This window comes from Anas platyrhynchos, chromosome 2 (genome assembly GCF_047663525.1).
Source record: "Anas platyrhynchos isolate ZD024472 breed Pekin duck chromosome 2, IASCAAS_PekinDuck_T2T, whole genome shotgun sequence".
Lineage (NCBI taxonomy): Eukaryota > Metazoa > Chordata > Aves > Anseriformes > Anatidae > Anas > Anas platyrhynchos.
In genome coordinates, this window is record NC_092588.1 from 108,452,208 (window position 1) to 108,476,964 (window position 24,757).

Consider the following 24,757-nt stretch of genomic DNA (forward strand, 5'->3'; position numbering starts at 1 on the left):
GGAAACCTCCCTACACTTCGTGTAGGAACAGCATTTGGCAACTTGCTTGTTTCTGTTCCCCATGTCTCACTGTATCCTGTGTGCTCCTCACCGACAGGCACTCTTCTTCCCTGCATATGGTGACATTTTGGTAATTTTGTCTGTGCAGTGGTGTACTTTGGAGCAGAAGTGAATAATATAAATAGCCAGCGATACGGAGTTGTTCCTCTTTAGCTCGGTTCTTGGATTACACTGTTCTCTAAATGCTGCATAAGCTTTGTAAAAACAAATGAACAATGTGGAAGTGGCTGTCTGACCTTTCTCTTCTGTTGGAGGGGGAAAGTATGTACTTGACCTTATTAACATCTTCAGTTTAAAATGCAACTACGGAAAGCAGCAAGTCGCTTTACAGCAGAACAAGCAGCACTAATACTTAACCTGATTCCCCGTTCATTAGTACACTGGTGATAATATCTGTCATAGGAGCCCTGTGCCTGTAATCTGCCTGGTCCAGACACTGCAGTGCCTTTTAGTGGTGTGAGCCAGCGAAGGGTATTGCTTGAATGTGTGGTTTAAAGAAACTGCGAGAGACTTGCTGACCCTCTTTGTGAGCGGGGAGTTTTCTTGAATATGCGTGAGACTCCACGATGCTGATAGATCCTACATATCAGATCCATAAATATCTCCTGGGCTGGTAGTATTGTGAAATCTGAGACTGTAATTACAGCTCCAGGCCCATGATCACAAGCACATGTGAACAAAACACCGTGGCAGGCTGCCAGTGTCGCCGTGAACCGAGTCCATCGGACCTCCTGGCACACGGCAGAGGAGACATTGCCTCCAGCTTGGTGAGGCTGGGTCTGCCCTTCTCCTCCGCATGCTCACGGAGGATGGGTACAGTTCCCTCCTCTGGCTTCCCCGTGCCAAAGGCTGCCCTGGTGTAATGCACTGAACAAATTCCCTTCATTACACAACAGCCAGGAATAACCTTATAATCACTCCACCTCAAAATTAATCTTTTTGTTTGTGAAGGGGAACGCTGAACGAACCAAAAAGGAACAGATCGTAAGGGAAGGACAGCAGTGACACCAAGGTCTGCCTCCATCGTGTTGTATTTCTGCCCAAGCTGAGCTCCGGTGCTCGACTGTGAGCCTTCTAACCTGACAGAGAGAAGTACAGGTCGGAGGGCCATCATACACTGCAAATTTACCCAGTGCTGGACAAATATTTACAGAGGTGCCTGTGCCAAATAGCATTGTGCTGATCAGTAAGAAAATAGTGTTCAGTAATCTTTTTTCTGTCTCGTAAACGTTTTCAACTTGGTGGGAACTGAGTGGGCATTACATTCATGAAGTAGATCATTACTGGCAGATATTAAAATGCTCTTAAAAAAAAATAAAAAAGATAGCATCTCAAATTGTACTTCCTACTGAAGTGGGACTTTTCCAACTCCTCATCTTCCAGGGAGGAGCAGAGGTGCTGAGTGAAGGCTTGATAGCACGACTAGGTTAACTGCATTGCAAACACACTTTCAAATATAAAATGTAGCTGTATAAAATAATATTTTGTTGATGCTGTTTCCTAGATCTCTTTGTATGTGTAGGTGCTTGCACACAATGACACGTGTTCCCCATTTCTGGTTCCTCTTATTCTATTTTAATACAGAAAAGAGGTGGGTTGCCCAAGGTCTGGGTGTTTTTTGCTGTATTTCTAGGGGAATCTGCTCAAGCTACACAGTAAAATGCATTGTTTAAGCACCCCTATGCTTAAACACAGATTGGTGTCAGATGGTGCTTCGGTTATAAATGCCATCTGATTCTCTGAATGTCCCTAGTGCCTGCAAGTGCAGTTTTGGCTTCGGTGCAGTTTGGGCCACACAGCCCTGGGACCTGTGAGCATCCTTGTGCCTCAGGTTTCCCCTTGTTGAGATCTCTGCAGTCCCTGCCAGCACCAGACACAGCAATTTGGGCTGCTGGAGGCTGGCTTTTGCTGCAGAATAGCTAACCTCCCTCAAGTGAGGCAGTCTCAGACACGCCGTAGCCAAGGAACTGCCTATTAAATTATGTTTGTGTAAAACCTAATGAGAAATTCTGTACCCTTCTGACAGACTTCAAAACCCATAAACAAGGGCAGCTAAGTGAGTCAGGGTGGGACCGAAGCGTGGCTCCAGAACTGGGACTTGATAAGAGTGTGCTTTGATTTTGGTCTGGAGCTGCTACCAGTGAAGAAGATGAAGTCACGATGTGCTGGTCATGAAAACCTTGGCCAATGTATTACCGTGCAAAACTCCAGCATGTGTGTGGGGTTTTGTGCATGCTAGAGCACATCTCTTGTATGGGGTTTCTTGTTGTAGACACAGCAGTCATGGAGAGTTGTCTACATGCTTTTTGCCCAATGGAGAGACAAGAGATGCTGATGAAGAGACAGAGTACAGAATTACTTTTTACTGGAAGGGAAAAAAAACACAACACATTTTACCATCATGCACATCTTCCTCCCCTTTAATTGAGAACATTGCTATGTATTTGTGTCTGTTGCAAGCTTTTCTGGCTTTTGCTTTGCTGCAATAATGAGGAGAGAAGGGAAAATACAAGACACGAGTCATTCAAAGCATGGACGCTGTCTGGGTGTCTAACAGCAGCTTTGATATTCGTGCTAGATTATACAAAATGTTGTATCCCCAGACATCCAGCAAGTAAATGTGCAGATCTGAGAACCTTTATGTGCTCTGTGTGTCTGCAAAAAGGAAAAAACATTGCAACAGAAGAGCTATCTCCCTCCATTCAGGGGCTGAAACAGGTCCTTCATGGCCATGTTTACTTGCACTTTTATGTATTATATATTACTGTGGCTTAGAGCTGAATTCCTTGCTCATGAATATATAGCCAGAAATCAGTCAAAATTAAATACTCTAAAGCCCTGTGTACATAGAAGGAAAAACACATTTCATGACAGCTAGCAAATAGGCTAATCATTTGCATGCAAAGAAAATTCCAGCGTTAACTAGAGGCTGTGACGTGCAGGCTGACACTGGTTACGTCTGAGCTGTAGATGGGAATGATCATGTCTCTGCTTAATTTTGGAAGGATTTGACGGGTGGAGGTGGGGAGAAGACGATGGAAAAATAGCTGGTGTGTTCCCCTGTCCTGTCTCGTCCCCAAAAGGAAAAGTTACAAAGATGTCAGTGGGGAAAACTAGCTGAGCTTGTGGGCTATCTGACGGTGCACTCACTTGAAGCTTCCTCAAGCAGTGGGCTGTTGGCTGATCACTGATCCTGGAGCCTTTCCTGGTGGAGTTTCCCCAGTATAGGGCTAAGATAACATGCACAGGGCCAGCAAGGACTTGCTTGGTGAAGGTTTGCACAACTGAGAGGATGCAATCTTGCACCCTCCTGACCTCTTTGCAGTTGTATCGATGAGTTTGGTGCTGGGGAGTCTCCATCACGCTCTCCAGGGAGGATTTGTGGGAAAGAAAATCATAGCCTTTGCCTGAAGTGGAGTAAAAGTCATGTGTATACATATAATTTAGCTGATGCTACTTTAAGGACATGTGTTTTTTGGACTGGTCAATGTTTTTATTGCAAATACCCAAGTAGCATACATGGCTTGACCATTTTCAGCCCCCTTGTTGACCTGGCTTCCCACATTTTGACATGATGGGACAACAAATGAAGGACACAAGCACTTGTGGGGAGAGGAGTAGACAAGGACTTGAGAATACTTACTGTACTTCTTTTTCCTCATTATTTTTTTGAGAGGTGTTGGTTCTCGTGGTCATAATTAAGAGACCAGCCTCCAGAAAGATATCCTTAGAAAGACTTCTGTGAGATCGTCATTATAGCAAGGCTACGAGGTCCGTCAGTCCTGTGCTCCAGATGTTCATTTTTCTGAGTGTTTGGGGGGCTTTGGAAGGGCAGCTTCCTTTAACTATTCCTGGTGTCTATGCACACATAAGCAGGCCCACTTGGAGCCCTTGGAAGCATTCCTTTTGGCAGGGCTTTGATTTTATGGCTCAGATCAAGTACAGCGCTCTGTCCTTTCCTCATCTGAGGACCTGACAGAGGAGTTTAGGGATACGGTTTAGGGATACTAGTTTCATAGCTAGCTGTGAGAAGCAGTGGCAGTTACTTCAATAAATGCAAGTGTTCGTTTCAAAGCAAGTTGCTCATGTCAGGGTCCAAACCTCTGCTATTGCTTCTTAATGACTCTGTATTTTTTCTTACTGAGCTCTAGCACCGTCAGTAGCTACTCACATCGTTTGCGTAATACAAAGTGTTACATTAGCTACAGTGACTTCCCCAAGGTCTCATCTTCAGACTTGACTCTCAGCCTTACCCCAGGGTCACCCCTCCCAACATTCGAAGTCATTGAGACTTGTTTGGATCAAAGGCATTTTTCAATATTTTGCCTTTTTAATCTTGATTACCTTGAACAGCATGTTTTAATAATAATAATGGGCAGCATATTTGACTGAAAGATTAGATAAGGGCAAACTAAACCATCGTACTTGTTGGTTTTATTCACTGAGCAGCCACGCAAAAACTGTTGTAAAAGGAAAATGAACTTGTTCTTTGATTCCTGTTGATGTCAGTCCAAAATTGTGTGAAAGTGCTTCTTGATGCTTGCAGGAAACTGGACCGTAGGACCACAATCTTGCAAGTTTGCAGACTTCTTGGCCTGGCAGAATGAAAGGACAGAGATGTTAAAGGAGATGTTATTGTAAATTCTGAAAAAACGTTACTCAGATAATCTCTTCTAAAAATAAACAACTAAATGGGTGTTGTTCTCTTCAATATATGGAGTTCAGTTAATTTCTGTAGTATATGGTGTTTTTACAGAAGTCAGTGGAGGATCTCTTTCATTGTTTTGGTCAGCTCGGTTGGTTTTTGGCTTCTGGAAAGTTCTGCATGCTTATCTTGGCACTAAGAAGTGTTTTGCTGTCACATTTGAGGCCTGGCTCTGGGTCGTGTCTCTGCTTGCCTTGGACTGCTTGCCTTGCAGTCAGGACGCTGCTCTGAAGAAGGAACCATGAGCAGCCAGAGGAGCCCGATGGCCCAGTTAGTGTCTCCTGAGCAAACAGATAAAGTTGGCCCCTCTGTCAAGTACAGTGCCACCGCTTTCACTTTAACGACGTGAGTTTACAAATACGTTCCAGAAATCCTTGACGTTGGAACAGGCCAATGTCACAAATATGTTCTGAAAATATCCTATCTAAACTACAAACAATCTAGTTCAAGGAGTTAACAGATCCCAAGGTTTTGTTATCTGATTAACAAAAACAAACATTTTTTTTTCTATGTCGAAGGCAAACTGTTACATTTCACTTCCTATTCCTGTTTCGTCTGAGACAGCTAGCTGAGTTATCAACCCACTTGACATCCCAAGGGCTTAATTCCTTTTTACTTACTATGCTGCAGTTACCAAAACCCTTCATGTGATCAAAAAGGAAGACCTATCATTTGCTTTTGCCATTAATGTCACGAAGAGTGGAGTTTTTTTTAGTAGTGGTATATTACCTCTTGTCAACAGGAAGTTAAAAATAAAATACACCAAACTAGTTAGGATGGAAATTCCTCGTAGCTTAGCATTGGCAGGCATTGCATGGTATCATTAAGAAAAGGGAGTGTTATTTAGATAAGCTTTAGAGTCTAATCTCACCTTGGTAACTAATACTTGAAATTCCAGTTGGTACAATTTTGTTGTTTGGATGTGTTGTGGAAATATTTGGAAATGTTTGATGTCAAAATACACCGGTGCTATCATCTAGCTGCAGTTTGCCAGTTCCACTGCATTTTGTGCTGATAACTTCCTACCGCTCTGTGACTGCCAGGGTGAACATAAATCTTTAGGAGAATCCAGATACTGACCATCTGCAGGACCGGAGCACCTCCACACTGCTTGGGCAGAGCAAACTTGGTTCATCTGGCTTGTCCCCAACGGGATGCCCACAGGACCTGTGGGCAGTAGATCTGCTGACATTGACGGAGCTGCACCCTGAGTGTCGGGATGTCCCAGTTCAAGTCCAGTTCCAGCAGAACTGTCTGAAGGTGGTGGCTTCTGTGATACAATGATCTGACGACTTCCCAGAAAGGCTCCCGTCTGTCCTCATGGAGTCGGTCAATACTGCTGTGCTGTGGCTGCTGTCAGTACTGAGGAGAGATGAAGACCGTGCTTGGATTGTGCACTGCAGTTTAGCATCAGGGTGCATTGTTTCTGTTTCAGTCTTTGTAAGTGCTTGGAAAATGCTTTTCCTAGCTGCCTGTCAGCTAGGAGTAGCAGTGATTATTTCACTGTTGGCTGTTGGATTCCCTTTTCTTGGACTCCTCAGCTTTTTAGGAATGGAAGGGGGAAAAGCCCACATCTTTCCCCCTACCTTATTCTAAAGCAGCATTACAAGGAAACACAAAGAATTCCCACAAGTGCAATGAATCACATCTATTTTGGAAAAAAATTAGGGGTTTGTTATATTCAATTAATATCCAGAAGCATCTTACAAAAGAATTCCCTGAGGACATACCAATATAGGGTTGCTAAAAGTTACAGTGAAAAATTGTTATAAAATCTCCAAGTTGCTCTTACCTTACAGTTTTACAGTAGAGAATTACAGTAGAGATGCAGTGTGCAAAAAATATGCCCACAAAGAGTTGTGGAGTGTCACGATTTACATGTGCCCTAATGACGGTTTGATTCATTAGAATGATTTGAAATTACTGGGTTCATGTGGGATTTGGGAAGCTGTTCGATGTGTGCTTTAGTCATCCTAAAATGCTAGTATAAAAATACATGGCAGGAAGCTGGATGATATTCTTAATTAATGCACTCTTTCCCTTACTTTTTTTGTTGTGTGTCTGTGCAAGAGGCTTCCTGATTACTACATTCCTTTCCAAAATATTTGATATATTTATTTCTTGGTTGCTAGCATGATATGCAAGTACTCCAAAAACAAGTGAGAGAAATTGCCTTCAGTGTGGTGTGTTCTCGTGTACCAGACAGCACGTTTACTTCAACTGCTGGTTCTTCAAAGATGTTTTCTTAAAATACAATTTTTACAGTGCATGAAGTATTACACATCTAGTTTTCTTAAGCTCTGCTCAAACAGAGCAGATATTGATATAATTTCTGACACTTCAGCTTGGTGGCATATTATGGTAGTCCAAAAATGGCTTTTCCTTAGACATGTAATCAAGTCATCGGCTTGCTTGCATTAAGGCACAGGTGTAATACGGTAATCCTGAATATATTAACATTGATTTTAAATTAGACATTTCATTCATGGTTGCTTTTTTGGACAGCAGAATTTTGAAAAATCTAATTACTTGTTTAACTTGTTAATAATCCCATCGTAATAAAGCAAAATACCTAGGCTTTGATACACGGGAACACTTAAGCATATGATTAAGTGTCCTCCTTGAAGATGAAGGCTTTCCTGAATGGGAGCTTTAATCACATGTTTTACAGCCTTACCGAACCAGTACTTCGTAAGTAATGCTGTATGGACGAGATTGGCAGCTCTGTGTAGGCAGTGCATATCAGAAGAAGAAATTAACGCGTTGTGGGTTCGTGGCGAGTCTAATAGACCACAGGAATAATAGCTGGCTTGATTCACACCAATACCTCCTGCAGAACCGTTGAGTTTATAAAACCGGCCTTAAACGTGGATTTTGAAGAACAGCACAAGAGGGATGTGGAGCTGTTAGAGCGGGTACAGAAGATGCTCAGAGGGCTGAAGCACCTCTCCTGTGAAGAAAGGCTGAGGGAGCTGGGGGTGTTCAGCCTGCAGAAGAGAAGGCTCTGGGGACACCTCATTGCAGCTTCTCCATACTTCAAGGGGGCTTATAAAAAAGATGGAGGGCAACTTTTTGCTTTGGCAGATAATGATAGGATGAGGGGGAATGGCTTTAAACTAAAAAAACTAAAACCCCATCCCTGAAGGTGCCCAAGGCCAGGTTGGATGGGGCTTTGGGCAGCATGGTCTGGTGGGAGGTGTCCCTGCCTGTGACAGGGGGTTGGCACTGGGTAGTCTTTAAGGTCTTTAAAGTCCCTTCCAACCCAAGCCTTTCTGTGATTTGAATAACATTGTCTTGAGAGAACTGGGACAGTTGTCTCAGAAGTTGTAACCAAAGCTGGTAAAGAGGATAGAGTTTTGTTGAAGCTGATCTTACAAACACATAGGTTTCTGACATTTGTCTTCACGTGTCCTAATTTCACAGCTGGGTTTTTATCTGCTGTGATCTTACCCCATTACCTTAATACCACTGTGTTATATTTTTGGCATATTTCTATAATTACTCTTTTTCCCCAAGGGCCTGATTTTTAGGATTGCTTTTGCACGCTTGTATTTTTCAGGAATTACTATTATTATTTAGGAGGAGAACCTTAGTTACAGGAAACAACCAAATACTGAGTTAACAACGTCAAAACAGGTTTTTATGTGGCATTGAAATAATTTTGTAATGGGTGGAGTACTTCAGAAATCTCTAGGGCATGAGAAACAATTACAGCACTTGCAAGTTCTTCTTTGCAAGTTCTTCTTTAGCAAAGCTTGGTGATTACCTGGTACACTAAATGGAAACTTCGGGCAGGTGCTGTCAGTACGTTCATTCTGATACTGAAAGGTTTTTTTTTTTTTTTTTTTTTAAATGGGAAGGTGCTATGTTATGTGTTAGGGCAGCACATGACCATAAGCCTAGTCCCAGACCTCTTCATGATCCCATGTTCATACAGGTCCATGCCTGGGTGCTGGTCGATCGTAAGCCATGGGAGGATGCTGGGGTAGAGGGGACATGAAGGCTTACCCTGTCCCACAGGATGGGCCACCTGCCCAAAAAACACATGAAGGGCCCCTTTTATCCTGTGAGTATTTCTTGGAGTAGTTTGTACATTTTTGTACATTTATTGACTCCCTTTAAACTCAGCGTTGAGCTAAAAGCGTAGAACTACTAACTCCAGCAGAATTGTTTGTAAACAGGAGGCTCGACGTGGCTTCTCTAAGAACCCTGTTGTTATTGGATGCAGCGTGGGAGAAATGAAAGGATGACTTATGGTGCTGAATGTAATCCATTCATTCTCCTCCAGCATCAGCGCAGAAGGCTTTCATGATTTTATGTGATGTTTCTAAGAGGTGAAAGTCACACCCAGACACATTTTTTTTTAAGCTAAATACAGTGAGTTGATTGCAGGCACACAGACAATGTCCTTCTGATGTTGCAGCTTAGCAGACTGCCTGGCTTGTTTGCTCTGTCACATACACAGAGCAACTTTTGTTCCTTGAGCCTGGTAATCTGGGTTGGAGGCACCTGGGCAGGCTTAAGCGAGCCTTTGTATGACCGTGACAAGGATGTTACCTTACAGTGCGTGCTCACAGGGGAAAGTTTCAGCCCTTGCTTGCATTGATTTTTAACACCTCTGTGGAGCTGTGCTGGCTTGACCTTGGCTGGCTGCCCGACGCCCACCCAGCTGTGCTCTCACTCCCCCTTCTCAACAGGACACCGGGGGACGTCAGAGGGAAAACTCAACGGGTTAAGGTGAAGGCAAGGAGATCACTTGCCAGGTACCAGCACAGGCAAAACAGACTCTACTCGGGGAAAATTAGTTTCTTGGCAATTAGAATAGATTTGGATGGTGAAAAACTGACCCCCAAATTAACGCAACACCTCCCCAGCCTCCCATTTTTCCTAGGCTCAACTTCACTCCTTCATTCCCAGCTCCCCTGCCTCTTCCCACAAATGGTACAAGGGTTGGGGAATGGAGGGGTTATGGCCAGCCCGTACCAGCTCCTCGCTCCCCATGGTTTCCCCTGCTCCTGCATGGACTCTCCGCAGGCTGCAGCCCTTCAGGACAAACCTGGTGTGGTCCTCATCACAAGCTGCAGGGAAATTCCTGCTCCACGGTGGTCTTTCCAGGGGCTGTAGGGGAATCTCTGCTCCAGTGCCTGGAGTGCCTCTTCTCTTTCCTTCTCCTCTGACCTCGGTGCTTGCTGGGTTGCTTCTCATGCTTTTTTTAACCTTCTGCAATACACACATGAGGGCACAATTTGAAATGTCTATCCTGTAGATGTGTGAGGAGAATACCTTGATGGGATCTAATGGTATAGACCCTGGACAACCTTCCCAGGGGAGATGTGTCTGCTGAGTCTGTCCTGGCTCTTGATCTGGAGGCTACAGAACGTGACAAATGCTATAATCTGTTCTGCTCCATACCCACAGGAGTAAACATAGCCAATTCAGCATACTGTGGTGGTTAATAGTTTCCACTTCAGGAAATATTGATCTAAATCTTGCTAATATCAAGATTTGCAATGGTACCTGTCCAGGGGTAGGTAAAGTGGATATTTGCTGTAGTGAAGTAGTTTTCAAAGCCAGATGCTGGTGGTCTGTGGTGTCAGGAGGCCCTAAAGGCAGACGAGTTCTGTACACCTTCCTCCTGTGCTTTTGCTGTTGTGTTTTTCTTACTTAGCTCAAACCCTCCACCGGTTTTGTGTTAGTGTTTCCGTTTTTACTTATCCTTCTTCCCCTCCTGAGTCCTTTCTCGCTCACTTTGAGCGTGCCTGTATGTTTTCTTGCTTATGGAAGGCACCGAGACATTTCAGTTCTACATGGAAGCTTTGTCACCTCCATAAGGCGTAGCAAAAGTGCCTGCAGGCTGCTGAAGGAAGCAGCAGGGTGGACGGGTCAGCAAACTGTGCTCCTGGTGACTGTGCAGTTTACCCCCTCCTAGGACTGACCCCATCCAGCTCACTCACATTCGTTCAGGCTTTCTCATCATGCCTTATAAGTGCCACTGACACCACTAGCGTCAGAGCCAGGGAAGGATGAATGTCCCCAACAGGTCCTCTTCCTTATAAGCCTTGCAGCACACAATTTGCGGAAATACATCCCATTTCCTGGAAATTCCATGTCATGTAAAAGGAACACGGTCTGCGTGTGTGTGCATGTGAGTACATGGCTGACAAATGCAAGTAAAAAGACTTGGATCGTGGGCCCTTAGACAGGAGTGTTTGTGCTGACTGGGGCCAGTTTGACCCAGTTTGACTGATTTATGCTGGTGCAGAATTTAGTCTGTGTTCCTCTGGGTTAGAGCATCCCTGAGATGTGTTTATCCTTGTGCTACAGTGTCTCATGCAGACTTTGTTATTGTTCAGTGGAGGTTTTTGTGAGAAATTATGTGCTGTATTTGGGTTTCCATAAGGCACGTATTACTTTATACAGGATTCTGTCATAATTGGGGTATCTGTGTGTGTACGAAAAAGGAGAAAAGGAAGATCTCAGTGCTTACAGATGTATCCTGCCTATATGAGGTTCCTTTTTTTAGGTCATTTTTACTAACACCATCAGATATGGAATACTGTCCTCTTTGTCCCCAACTCATTCTTCAGTGATTCCCTCTTCCCCTGCAGGACGCATACATCCAAGATGTTTTGTTTTCAGCCTAAACTCTTGGCAACTTGTAATTAAAGTAGGAATTTTAATCCACTATAAAGAGAGCTAATGGATGTATAATTAACTAATGACAGTCGGTGGGACTAGGCCAGGCAAAGTGAAAGCCATAAAAACTTGGAGCGGATGAGTTGGAAGTTCACAGCTGCTCTGCAGTGGATGGAAAAGGCAGTTCTGCCAGGGGGAGTAAAGTTGAGGAGATGGCTTGAGAGCTCGGGAGAGGACAATGGACCTTGAAGTGTTGGGAAAGGAGTAGAAGGGGAGAGCTGGAGGAAGACAAGTGAATTTCTTTCCCCATCGTTTCCACCACCTGAAACATGGCATTGAACCTCCTTCCTTCCCCTCTACTCTGCCCTGGTCAGGCCTTACCTGGAGTACTGGGTCCAGTTCTGGACCCATGGTACAAAAAAGACAGGGATCTCCTGGAAAGAGTCCAGTGGAGGGCCACAAACATGATATGGGGACTGGAGCACCTTCCCTATGAGGAATAACTGAGAGACCTGGGTCTGTTCAGCCTTGAGAAGAGAAGACTGAGAGGGGATCTATCAATGTTTACAAATACCTTAAGCATGGGAGACAGAGGGATTTGGCCAACCTCCTTTCAGTGGTTTGTGGGGACAGGACAAGGAGTAATGGTCACAAGATAGAACACGGGAAGATCCGCACCAACATGTGAAAGAACTGCTACACGGTGAGGGTCACAGAGCACTGGGACAGGCTGCCCAGGGAGGTTGTGGAGTCTCCTTCTCTGGAGATATTCAAGGCCCGTCTGGATGCCTACCTGGGCAGCCTGCTCTAGGGAACCTGCTTTGGCAGGGGGGCTGGACCCGATGAGCTCTGGAGATCCCTTCCAACCCCTTCAATTCTGTGATTCTGTGTTTCCCTGGCCCAGTTTCTCTCCCCACTGGCTGGGGCTATCCCTCTCCATGACCATTAACTCTTCTCCCTGCGTGCTTTCCTTGGCACTGGCAGCACAAGTAGCTGTTCTGGTGGGCAGAAGCAGAGACCAGTTGGTTGGGTTGCTCCAGGAAAAGGAGCAGGCCGTGCACCCTCTCCCTCTTTAATGGACAGGTTATCAGGTACTAACAGGGTGGCTTTACCTGCGCCTGACCTGGAGAAGTGCTTATGGACAAGCCAGCTCCTCAGGGGGCATGGAGAGAGCACTGCTTGTGGTAGCCATGGTGCCTCACCTGTGTGCTGTGCCCACGGCTGTGGTCATGGCTGCTTTTTTTTTTTTTTTTGCTGAACCCCACTGGGGTGAACGAGGTTGTGGTGAGGTGAGGCAGCCTGGCCTGCACTGGGGGCAGGATTCTCTGGTCGGCCAGGTTCGTGTGGTGCTGTCTGCTGGGTGCACTGCTCGTGGAGCTGAGTAGCTTACCCGTACGGATGCAGCTGGTGTTGAAAAGCATACCTGAGTAAACGCGTTATAATCCTGCTAAATATTGAGATCATGTCTAGCATGTTCTAAATAACAGGTAGTTCTTGATCTGCCGCAGCGTTTCCAGTGACTCACTCCCTTTTTCCCCCTGTTGCAGTAATTACAGAAGAGTGTTGCAGTTTCTGACTCAGAGGGAGGCTTCGCTCCAAGGCTCCTGGCCATGCAGGCGGCCCAGCTCAGCAGCCGTATGGGGCGAGATGTGGGGGTCTGCATGGCAGCCGGCGGGGACTGAGCCAAGAATAATGCAAGCGTGGCATATGTTTTGAACAAGAGATAGCAAGCCATTAACAGCAGAATTTGCTTTGGGTTAGCTGCAAGAAAGTTGGTTGCCAGAATCTTGGCTATGACTTTTGTGTCTCTCAGACTGGATGCTTAAAGGAAAGACATGCAAAGGGACAGGTGACAGGTCTTGATCCCCTGCAGTTTTCACAGTCCTGTAGCCTCCATTTGTAATGAGGCCTTTTAGATTTAGACGTGCTGTGCTCTCGCTTTGTGCTGGTGCAAGTGGCCGTGTGCAGCTGGCCACTGTGTCTCTCCTTAAAAGAAATGTGTGGGAAGGTCCTCTTGGCATCAGCAAAGTATATTCAGAAGCAAGTCTGGAATTCAGGCCATGTTTCTTGGAGATGGCGATAGATTTTCCTGTGCCCTAAATACTGCACCAAAACCCACTGTCTATTTTGAGGTGAACAAAATCTGCAAACTTGCTTACTGTTATTTCAGTTTAAGCATGAGATCATTTTCTTTAATTTCTCTTTCAGTGTAAGTGGGTAAGAATGGGGATCTTGATTTTTTTTAATGGTTATGGTGCAGTATTTTCAAATGCTTAGGTCAGAGAACATTATATATATGAGCATGGTATCTCCATGTATAATGGAATCAGATTCCAATCCATTGCTCCTTCTCAAGGGATAAACATTTCTTCACCAAGCACTGGTGTGACACAATGTGTGGTAGAAACATGACTATTTTGAGTATCCCTATGTCAAAGTGCTAGTGCACTTAGTTTACAGTTCACAAACCTCATTTATATGCCTAAGAGCCCTGTGAGGTAGATTGAAGAGTTGGATGCCAGGGAGCGGGATACCAAAAACCCACAGACCTGAGCAGGCAGCTGTCCACCATAGTCAAGGAAATTCAGAAAGAGAACTATCCATGAAGCACTCTTACTCCTTTGGGTTTAAGTTTCAGCCCTGTATCACATAGGACATGCAATGTGAAAGGCTTTCCTGGGTTTAGATGCCTTTGCTACCCGTCTTGGTAGGGACAGCTAGCTCACTGTCTCAGTGACAACTCAAAGAGAAGGTGCAGTTCATGGTACCTGCCACTTATATTAGAGGCTAAATGTTTGAAGTGCTCGCCTATGGAGTGGGAGTCTGTACCTGCAGTCATCTTGCACTGCCCAGGAGAGCCCCCAGGTCAAATGGAAGGTGGGAATGGAGCTGAAACTGTGTGGGTGCATCAATGACCGCAGGATTCACAGGGATGGGAGGGGTATGGCTCTGAAACTCCTTTGAGGGAGCAAAGAATTCATTGTCCCAAGTCAGATCCCTGCTCCTAGGACTTTGGTGAGGGCTTTGATTGGTGTTGCATACAACATAGATAATATCTCATCTATGTGATTTTTATTATTTTTTTTTAATTTGATGATAAGTGGCCTGACTGACGTGTTTCATGCCAATAAGGTAAATATTCACTGAGAATGCAATCCAGTTCAGGCCTTTTGGGAAGCTGAGCTCTCAAGCATCTTCTTGGTAAATTTTGAACATCCTGAAGCGTGAGACTGGCACTGAGATGCTGAAGTGGTACATTTGGGTGTGCAGGGGCTTTTATGGATCCGAGCTGTAAATTCTTAGATCAGGGAGAAGTGAATATGTGGCCTGTGGGATATTTCAGCTGTTGATTTCTCTTTTCAGGCAGAGTGGACAGTTGGGAAGAGGATGGGCTCTGCTGGGAAGGCTTGCCCCCTCACCATGACAGCTGACAAGTCAGGAGCTGGAGACTTGGCTCTGGAGCCGCTGCTCACTTGCAAGCTATGTCTCTGTGAATATTCCCTGGATAAGATGACCACTCTTCAGGAATGCAGCTGCATCTTTTGTACATCGGTAAGATCTAGCAGCACCTTTAGATTACAGAGCAGAGTAATGGGGGATAGACAGAGCTGTGAGACAGGGTTGCTTGGGATTGCTTGAAGGATATCCACATTGATATAGGATGCTTTCCTAAAGAATATTTGATATTAGTCTATCTTGCCTTATCTAGAGACTTATCTGCCATTCGGTTTTTGATAATGTGTAACTCTAAGAGATATTTACATAGCAAATAATAATAAATTCTAGTATTAAATGGGGAAAATATGCATTTTAAGACTGTTAGAGAACATATGCTGTCTATATACAGTCTCAGCGTTTATTTTTTCTTAAGCGATATCTTGAAATGTCATAGAATGACTGTGAGATTTTGTTAGGTTTTGTTTCCCTGTTATTTTCTGAGTAGTTAGAGGCCTATTTTTTTTTTTTTTTAAGTCTTGTATGTATTTTTCAAAGGCAACCAGAAAACCTAAACAAAAATTAACCTTGGCCTATTGAACCTTTGTCTCTGCAGTCTACGCTGCAGAGAAATTGCCCAGGTCATGCATTGCCTATAGTTGTCAGTGAGGACTTTCTATCCTGCAAATTCAGATCAAATAAAGCTGATGGAAGTGATAAAGGCTGAGGTTGAGTGAGCTCATGAAAGCCCTACAGATATTAGTGCTCTTCTGGTTTCTTTGTCAGAATGGGAAAATGAATCCAGACTCTCTGGCAATAGTGACTGATGTACTTGACTAACAGATATTGGAAGTAGGTCAGAAGCCATTGTACAGAGGGTTTTTGTTTTGTTTTGCTTTTTTAAAAAATCCAGAATAAACATTATATATATATATGTTTTTTTAACAACTTGTGGATGAGCATCAAAGAAGTACTTCTAAAGTTTTGTGCTTGATTGTTTGAACTCATGGAAAAAATGAGATATTTGTCAAGCCTGCTTGAGTCAGAGTATCTTCATTTAGACTGAGTTAAGGGCAGCATAAGAGGGACAAGAATGTAGTTACGTGTTTCAAGAAAGTAGTGTAAGATTGGTTAATGTGCATTTTCAACCTGAACTTCATGCAGTGTCTTTTCCTTGATGACTTCCACAAAACATTTCCACTCTTTAGTTTGTAACATAGGTTTTAAGAGAACGTGCCTAACAGGTAGATATGAAGGAGGATACAACTTCAGATTTTAAAATTTGGAAATGTGGATACATTTAAAGTGGTCCCACTCTTCTCCAAGAATTCAATGACTGATTTAGTATCATTCATAGCACATGACTCTGACTTCAGTGTTAGCTGGGCAGAGTAATTCCTTTCCCCCTGGGGAAGGGAGGACTGCTGAGGACTGTGCCAGGCAGAGCTGTGCTCTCCAATCCGCCAGGGCCGTGGCTAAAGGGAGATGTCAGCGATGTCTGTGTGTGGTTGTGGTCCTATGTATGGCCCTTACCTGGCCAGCAGCATCATGAGCATCTGCTCTGAGCTTGGCTCTCTAGTGCCACTGCAAAAAATTGGGAAGTGCAGTCACGGGTGCTTTGCATCTGTGCATCTTTGCTGCCTTTGTCTAAGGCTAGAGCCAGCCTTGGGTGAGTACTGAACGCAGCTGGGAGAAGTCTTTCAACAAGCTCTATTTATCTCAGTGTGCCTAATATGCCTTGGTTGTGCTTATGCTCTGTGTCTACCCTTTGGCTGTTGTTGCCTGCTTACCTCTGTCTTTCACGGTCACTTCTCACTTGTCCTGCAAGCGCCTTGCCTGGCTGTGATACCAGGGGCAGGTAAGGAACAGCTCCTTTCTCACCAGGCTGTCTGTGAGGAGAGGCTGCCATCTCCTTATTTCTGCGGCTGCCAGTGTGAAAGGTTGGACAGGGGCTGAGTCACTGCCTGCAGAGTGCTCTGCACTTTCCTGCTCCCTTTCCTGTTGCTCACCACGTGTGTTGAGATAGAAACAAATACGAGCAGGGCTGGCAGCAGCACAGCTTTCTACACGTCTTTGCTCCCTGTGGTCCCTCTGTGCCCACGACGAAGCTCAGTTCTACCTACTGCTGCTGTGGCGTGGGCTCAGGAAGGCTCCTCTGGAGATCAAGGGTCTCAAAAAGCATTGAGACGTTTTGTGGTGGTTATAAAGAGAAAGGGAGTTATAAGGCACTACTTTTAAAGGTGAGATATGTAACAGAGGAAGGTTGATTGGTACCTGTAGCACAGATCTGAATGGTAATCTGTGTCTGAGCACCCTCCCAATATGCTTCTGTGCTGATGCATCACAAACATGGATCTTGCATCCTGTAACAAAGAGGGCTCTGCAAACTTTTAACCCGCCTAAATGCTTTTCCATCTCGAACCCAGAGCAGTTTCTGGGAAGCTAAGTTGCACCGATCCCTTTAGGCAGCCTCCAAAGAGCAGTGGCAGAAGCACCTCACCACAGAGTGCCTTGATGCCAGGGCTTGCACTGGGCATTGCTCAGGGCAGAACCTGCAGTTAGCTGCTCTGGTATGCAACACCATAACTTTCCTCCCACCCATGATAAGGCTCTTAGATACCTTCATGCTGCCTTTAAGACAGAGATTGCAGTGAGAATGTCAACCTTGAGCTATGGGATCAAGCCCATATTAGTTTTTGAGCTAGCAATGCTTTCAGCTTGCATAGCTTATTCTTATCTTTTATCACTAAGGTTAATTCTATAGATTCAAGAGCAGTATTACATTTGAAATTTAATAGAAAAGGACTTGACATGGGCATAGTGTATTCTAAGTTGAAGCCACTGATTTGGCTAACTTTTTGTTCTATTACATGTGTGAGGCCTTTTTATATGACAGCTATAATGATGCTTCTCTGTCTGTGACTCTTTTTTACTACAGCATTTTTAGCTGTGGAAATAACTGGAAATTGTTACTGTCTAGGCATGTGCAGGGGGAGATCATACCTCCTTTTCATTCAGATTGTATACAGCTGTGTTTTCAGCTTAGATACTCACCTTATATATCTCCTAAAAGCTGCATTCTAACCAAAGTAAGTAATCTCTGTTTAAGAAGGTGTATGCTTGAATTTTGGTGGAAAGTTGCTGTTAAGGCAGGAGCTTTTCAACTACCTATAAACAGTTTTACTCTGTCTATTCAGAGAAGGAATAGCAGATGGCTTTCTGGAGCACACTTGATGTCTTATTTGGTAGCCCAGTCAGGTCTGAAGAGTCATCAACCTTGTATTTCTCCACATTTGTTGCGGTTGGCATAAGACTCCACTGAGATGCGAGATGAAGCACACATTTACACATCCCAAGAATTTGGAAATGGCTGTAATGCACATCATGGCGTGGGTTAGCTGTGTTTGGTTTATATTAGTTTCGAATGAAAGACTGATCTCTGAAGGGGGCTGGGCAGGGAAATGGTGAGGTATATTTTCTCTGCAAAACTTGTTGACTGCACTTTATGTTACTCTGGTCATTGACTATATCCATAAAACCTTTGCAGTGATGTACAGTATTGTAAATGAAAATATGTATAGATATTCAACAATATATGTGTTGCTTGTACCACACGGTTTTATGCTACTTGTCCCATTCAGAAAAGGGGGTGTAGGGAGTGTCTTGTCTGTTCCCCATGCTGTTTATCTTGTTTTTTTCATCTCTCCAGTCATCATTCACACATATTTGGCAGGATGTCCTTCTTATCTGCAGTACCTTGTGCTTGCTTTGTCTTGCAACCTCTTTGTCCTTGGATGGCACACACGTGCATTTACACAGGTCTTTGCCCCTTTGGTGGTCACACTGCTCATATATATATATATAAAATGATTATATTCCATGTCTGGCTAAGCCATCAGAGTGTTAAGAAATATGGTATTTTAGTGCACTTCTCTCTGGGTCCAAAGCAAACTAATATTTATTATACCCTGAGTAATACACTTACAAAATTTTATTTTGCCTCACTTGGGCAAACATCAGGAGTGCTCTGCTGGGTTACTTACTGTTAACAACATTGCTGTTAAGGAGAACATGGTTTGGGGGTCCTTTAAATGTGTGAGCATGCTGGTATCGGCTTTTTCCCCCACACCAGTTCTGTTTTGGTTTTGCCTTTGCTCTTTTTTCCCCCTCTTTCTGGGCATTTCAGGTCCCTGACATGAGCCAGGTGAGCAATCACTCACTATAGCGTCGCTGCTATTTACGTCAAGCAGCAGCTTATATCCATCTTGTGTGTTGTTTACTGGAATAGGGTTTGAGATGCAAAAAACAACATACAACAAAGTCTGAACACAAAAGATACTTCTATGTCTTTGCTCCTGTGTTGTCAGCACATGTTTATGCAGGACCAGCATGAATCACCCTTCTCTTTTTTTTTCCAAGCAAATTCTTTGTTAGGTCTTGTGTTTCTGAGAAGCATGTGAGGTAACTGAGTTACAAAACATACAAAACAAATACCGTGATGATCACCTGTTTGTTATTTTGGTCCACAGAACCCAGTCTAAGTGAGATTAAACTTCCTGCAACCTTAAAAGGAGAAGTCAACGTGCAACGTTGAATGGGAGCACAGGTAGCTTCTGCCTTGAGTATTCTACAAGTAGAAGGTGATCCCCTGGTGTTTGGGAGAACAAGATTTTCTGCTCTAGCTGTGTGTGACAGCAAGGCCAGGGCTGTAGGCATGGGCTAAAAAGGCTTTTTTCCTGCTGTTGACAGCCTGGTGCCCTGGGCAGCTCTTGCCTGCCTGGTGAGGAAGCCGCAGCCTGTGAAAGAGGAGCTTGCGTGCTGCTGCCAGCTATTTTTGCTAGAGGGGAAGGGAAAACCCTTCCACAGAAACAGGAGTTTCTGTTGTGCTTGGCCAGCAAGACGCTCTAAGGCTCCTCTGCTTTCCTTGTGCCTTTCAGGAGCAGCTGTGCGCTGCCCTACTTCCTTCTTCGGGTGGCCAAATATTGACATTTTGTCCTTAGTACTGTGCAGTCTTTGGCTGCTTGTGCAGGGGAGAGTTGGAGAACTGCAGACAAACTGATGTGAAGGGTCAGCATCAGCAAAAAGCATTTGAAGGAAAGCCGCAGAGCAGAGGAGACTGAGCAGATCAAAGACAAGGGGGAGGCAGATGACAAAGAGCGTGGGATGTCTGCGAAATGAAGCAAATATGCACAAATACTACAGTGAAAGACTACTTAGTAAAACTTAGGAGTAAGGGAAAATTTGGATTTGCATTTGTCTAGCAAACTCTGGGTTTTAATCTCTCTTCTGTTTCTTTGTGCTAATTTTCAGGGGGAGATTTCTTGATCCTCTCTTCCACCTCTTTTCTCCATCCTAGGAGACATCTGTATGTGCTCGTGGCTGCACCAGAACACTCTGTTCTCCTTTTCCTAAATAGCCCTTGTGCTGTAATGCCCCACTTACTTTATGTAAGCTCACCTCAGACTGTTTTCTGTTTCCACCCACAGGTAGAAACCTGTCAAATTTTGACGTTTCAGATTTTTTTTTTTTCCCCCAGCTTGACATTTGAAATGTTGCAGAATAGCTTTGTTTTAAAGTTATAAAAAAGAAAATTCCCACGCCTGCTAAGAGCGGTACTGAACACGTAGCAATTTTATAGTAATTTAGAGGTTTTGAAAACTTCTCACATGCATTTCTGGTCATTTTTAGTTTTGTGGTGCCGTTTCATGGCAAAGATTACCAGGAACCTACCCTGACTTTTCTGAAAGGCGTCCATCATGTGCAGGGCCATGTGTAAATTGGTTTTAGACTGTGCACCTGAGCAGTGTCTAGCACCATTGGCTGTAGATCTGTTGAGACAAAGCTGACAGATTTCTCAGTCTTCCTTAAAAGATCCCCTAAAAATCCTGGCTTGGGGAGCAGCAAGAGGCCATTATATTCTAGTCCACTGTCATCTTTCCTTGTTGATATTTTCACTTGGTCATAACAAAGGAAGATGCTTGTTAGTCATGTTTCTCCTCCCCTTCTACTCAGGCACAATTTGTCATCTGAGGCTAAGGGAATTTTTTCACTTTCTTTCAAGCATCTTTCTCATTAAGGCTTTTGTGTGGTTTAATCTTTTATCCATTTAAAGGTAACTTCATTTATCACTGCATCTGGTCCTTAGCAGTTAAAATACAGATCAGGCAATACAAGTACATGTTTTATTGGTGCGCTTTTGTTGTTCTTTTAAAAAACTTTTTTTTTTTGGGTTGGAAAAGCCCCACATTTTTCTTCAGGTAAAGTGCAGATACCTCCAAGCTAATCGACAGTAGGCTTAATTCATCTGGTTTTAAGACCTGCTGGGAAATGCTTGACACATTCCAGGAGTTCAGTTACTACACATTGAATGATGTAGATCTGCCATAACTGCTGGGTACTGTTCCCTATTTTGATTTTTTTTTTTTTTACATTTAATAGAGTACACAATTGATTAATTATTGAGTGGATCTGGCAGCCACTGGAGTGAAAATGTAGTGTTCTGACAAGTTACTAATACTACATATAAAACTTCACAGCTACTACCTTGTGATGTACATGCACTGAAGAGCAGGTAACATTTGTAAATAAGAAAGTAATGAGAGCCGTGTCTTACATAATAAAAAGTACATGAACACTACAGAGAACTGAAGTGAAAACTAAGCTTAATCTGTTCTGGATCGTAAGACAGAGAGGCACGTGGCCTCTGGAATGCCAATCAAAAAGTTGTCTTCTCTCCATATGTAGTCATTTTATTTCACCCCTCAGATTTTGAGTTTGTGAAAGGCTAGGGCTAAAAAAATAAACACTAAAAAAAAACGACCCCAAACTCAATACAGTTTTGAGGACTTTGAGAAAGAGATTTAACATTTTAATGTGGATATTAAAATGTGGGCCTGAGGTTTTCTTAAATTTTCTGAAATGGAAATTGTCTTCAAGTTACACACTAGGAAGAAAGACTTTCTTCTTTTGGCAGAATACTTTAAATCATATTTTGTTTAATGTAGATCATACTCTATGAGTGGTTAGGAAATAGTGTGGATCTGTTTTTTTCCCCTCATTTCCACAGTTATCATGTTTAATTAAAGAAAGATAACCTTACTTGTTCTGTATCAACTGCTGCACAGTGGTCAGTCAGCAGCACTACCTGTAGCACTTGACAGGAAAATAGACCAGCTCCTTCAGTTTCCTCCTTTTTTCCTAGCCATTCCTCCACCTCTCTTTAATATTACCTGTTCAAATTTGCTGTATCACATTTGTAGATTCCTTTTATGCTTTCACATACAAAACTATGAGGCTGAATTTAGGGAGCTGAAGAGCAGGGTAATGGAATATGTCAAAGTACTTGGAAAGGCAGCATGTAGGAATGACTGGGATCCATCTTTTCTCTCTGGTATAGAGATGACCTGAAAATGCCTTTGACCAGAAGCGTAAGATTTCCCAGGGAGAAGGATATGATGCCTTTGTTACATCATTACCTAGCAATACTGAAATTATACTTTGAACTCATTCTTAAGTTAAAATGCAGAACTACTGTTATGGTCCTTCTGCATATTAAAGATGTTGCCAAACAGACTTCCTTTTTTTTTTTTGGGTCAGCATATTAAAAATCCCCGCCATACAATACGATTTGTGAAAAGAGAGAAAAAAAGTTGAAGTTAGTGCAATGTGTCCAAGAAGTGCTGAAATGAAGAATCTGTGAGTAGTCCGAACAGAATTTTCAGTTCCTGGAGATCACAGCTGACCATAGCAAACACTCTTGAAAAATACAGGAAGTGTTTATTACTGAAAAAGGATTTGTTGTTACTCATTTGTGCATTGCTGGGTTGGGATTTTCAGTGCTTTTTTTAAAGAGTCTTCTTTCATGTTGCAACTTACACTTTCAACAAAGCTTTAGCTCCAGGAGAGGAATGTGTACTTGGGCATATGTAAATATTTGCCTAAATCGTAACCTCTTTTACAAGTCCTATAAAACAAAAATAAATGCATATATATTGCATGTACTATGAGAATATGATCCGAATACTTTACAGGCCTTAACTTACTAGATACTCATGAGTAGCATTTTCTGAAATAGGTAAAGAGACAGCTGTCTTTATTAAACAGCAGGTGATGGCTTGAAAGACAAAAACATCTTATTGTGAAAAACAAATTGTTGCCCCCAAATGCCTAGAAAGCAAATTATTTGAAAAAAATAAGTCTCATTATGCATTTTGAATCTCAGAAGGAAAAAATATTTGTAGTACTATTTTCACTGAAGTTGACAGTAGTCCAGCAGGAGCAAAAGTTGTTTGTCGATGTTAGATTGGCACCAAAACCTTCTGTCAGGTGTACTGCTTTTTACTAGTGGAGTGGTATTGCCACATTGTAATGTATCTCTCTTCCTTGGTTGCATCAGGATTACCCAGTGCCTTCCAGAACACAACTAGCTACGTGGTATAGCTGCTGTAACGAGGCAGAACCTCAGTTGAGTGTAAAGTGTTCAGGGTACAGTTGCAGGTATGGGAGTTAAAAGTCCCTTGGTTGGCTTCTACCATTTATTTGAGGAGCAAATGTAGGGGAGCTAATCCTCTGATTTCATTTGTAGGCAGCAGGATTCAGACCCATTGAGGGAGACCTCAGAGGGTTTTTACTCTGTTGCTTTGTCCATTGTGCCTCGACTGGGTGAGGCGTTTGTGGAAACCTCACTTGCTGCTAGGAGGGGCACTGCTGATGGCTCTGGAGATCAAGCCTGTGCTATGGCTGCCACTGAAAGCCACAGGTCCTCTGGTGCAGCTTTTGCAGCCACTGACTGCTCCTCATGCTTGTAAATCACTGCACTGGGGGAAATTGGAAGGTGTTGTGAAGCCCACGGGTGTCACAGCCTGGTGGTTTGTTAGGTGTCAAAGTTAAGATCCTTTCAAGGAACTCTGGTGTCACAGAATGCTGAATATCTTGATCTTGCCTTCACTTTCCAGAGTGACTAAATAGCGATTTTCCTTACTGAGATATTCTTGATTTTGTGTAGACAAAAATCATAGAGGAAAAAAAAGTCTTATCATTTTATGTCTTTGTAATGAATTCTTCATTGTGTAGGAGAACATACTGCTGGGAAAATGAATCATGATGCATTGTATAAACAGTGAATCCTCTTTTTGTCACATTTGCAGCTTTTACATCTCTTCAGATACTTTTATTTGCCGCTTTTCAAGGAAGTAGCTAGATTAGTCGCTGAGCTGTAAATAATAGTAAAACTTCTTTAAAAACAGTCTTGCTGTTAATGTGGAGGTGTATTTGAAAGTTTTAGTAATTTTCCACAATCTCTTCTTTGCTGCTAACTTGTGAAAGAGGGAACAAGAAGTTCACATCTTCATTCATGTACAGACGGAGGTAAAAAGCTTAATCCTTCAGCGATAAATGTAAAGGCTTCATTTATGTCCTTCTATCACTTTCTTAAATTGCACCCAGAACACATTCTCCAAGCTCAGAAAATCAAGGCAAAATGTTTAATAGCTATCAAAGCTGTTTAACATGGAGGTGGTGAAGCGTTTGGAGCTCTGTGGCACTGCACAAACCTGTTACAAAATCTCCCCGGGTCACCCCCTAAAAGCACAGCGCCCTCTAAAAGTACCGCGGGAAGGCTCAGCTTGCAGTCCTCATCCATGATCAGGTGGTGAGTGAGAAGAGAAGGAGAATCCAGATGCATTAATAATCCTCAGAAACCTCTGCACTCCTGCCTCGGTATCCCTAATGGTTCAGCTAGTGCATGTAGAAGCTGAAATCAAAATCTGTGCTGTGGATGGGAGCTCCTTAAGCGCTCCCTGCCCATGGTGTCAGGGGAGGGCAATTGCCAGCGCTCTGAGCTTCTGTCCTGGAAGTCTAAATTAAGAACAAGCCTCTGGGCTGCTGCTAGGCCTGCAGGAACTTCTCAGGCTTTGTCCTCAC

General features: G+C 43.5%; 1 protein-coding gene across 6 annotated transcripts in view; it reads left to right on the top strand.

Annotated features, from left to right (window-relative positions):
• The window catches only part of RNF144B (ring finger protein 144B), an 86,646-nt gene that overhangs the window by 32,903 nt on the left and 28,986 nt on the right, over positions 1-24,757 (top strand). For 3 of the 6 annotated variants that reach the window (XM_072033332.1, XM_027451229.3, XM_027451227.3), the window contains exon 2: positions 14,765-14,953. The exons of 1 other annotated variant lie outside the window; for it this stretch is intronic. In XM_072033332.1, the coding sequence (XP_071889433.1) occupies positions 14,789-14,953 (165 nt within the window). In that variant the 5' untranslated portion in view covers positions 14,765-14,788. The remainder of the gene's footprint in view (positions 1-14,764; positions 14,954-24,757) is intronic. 2 more of the 6 variants (XM_072033333.1, XM_027451230.3) reach the window with 1 other exon arrangement.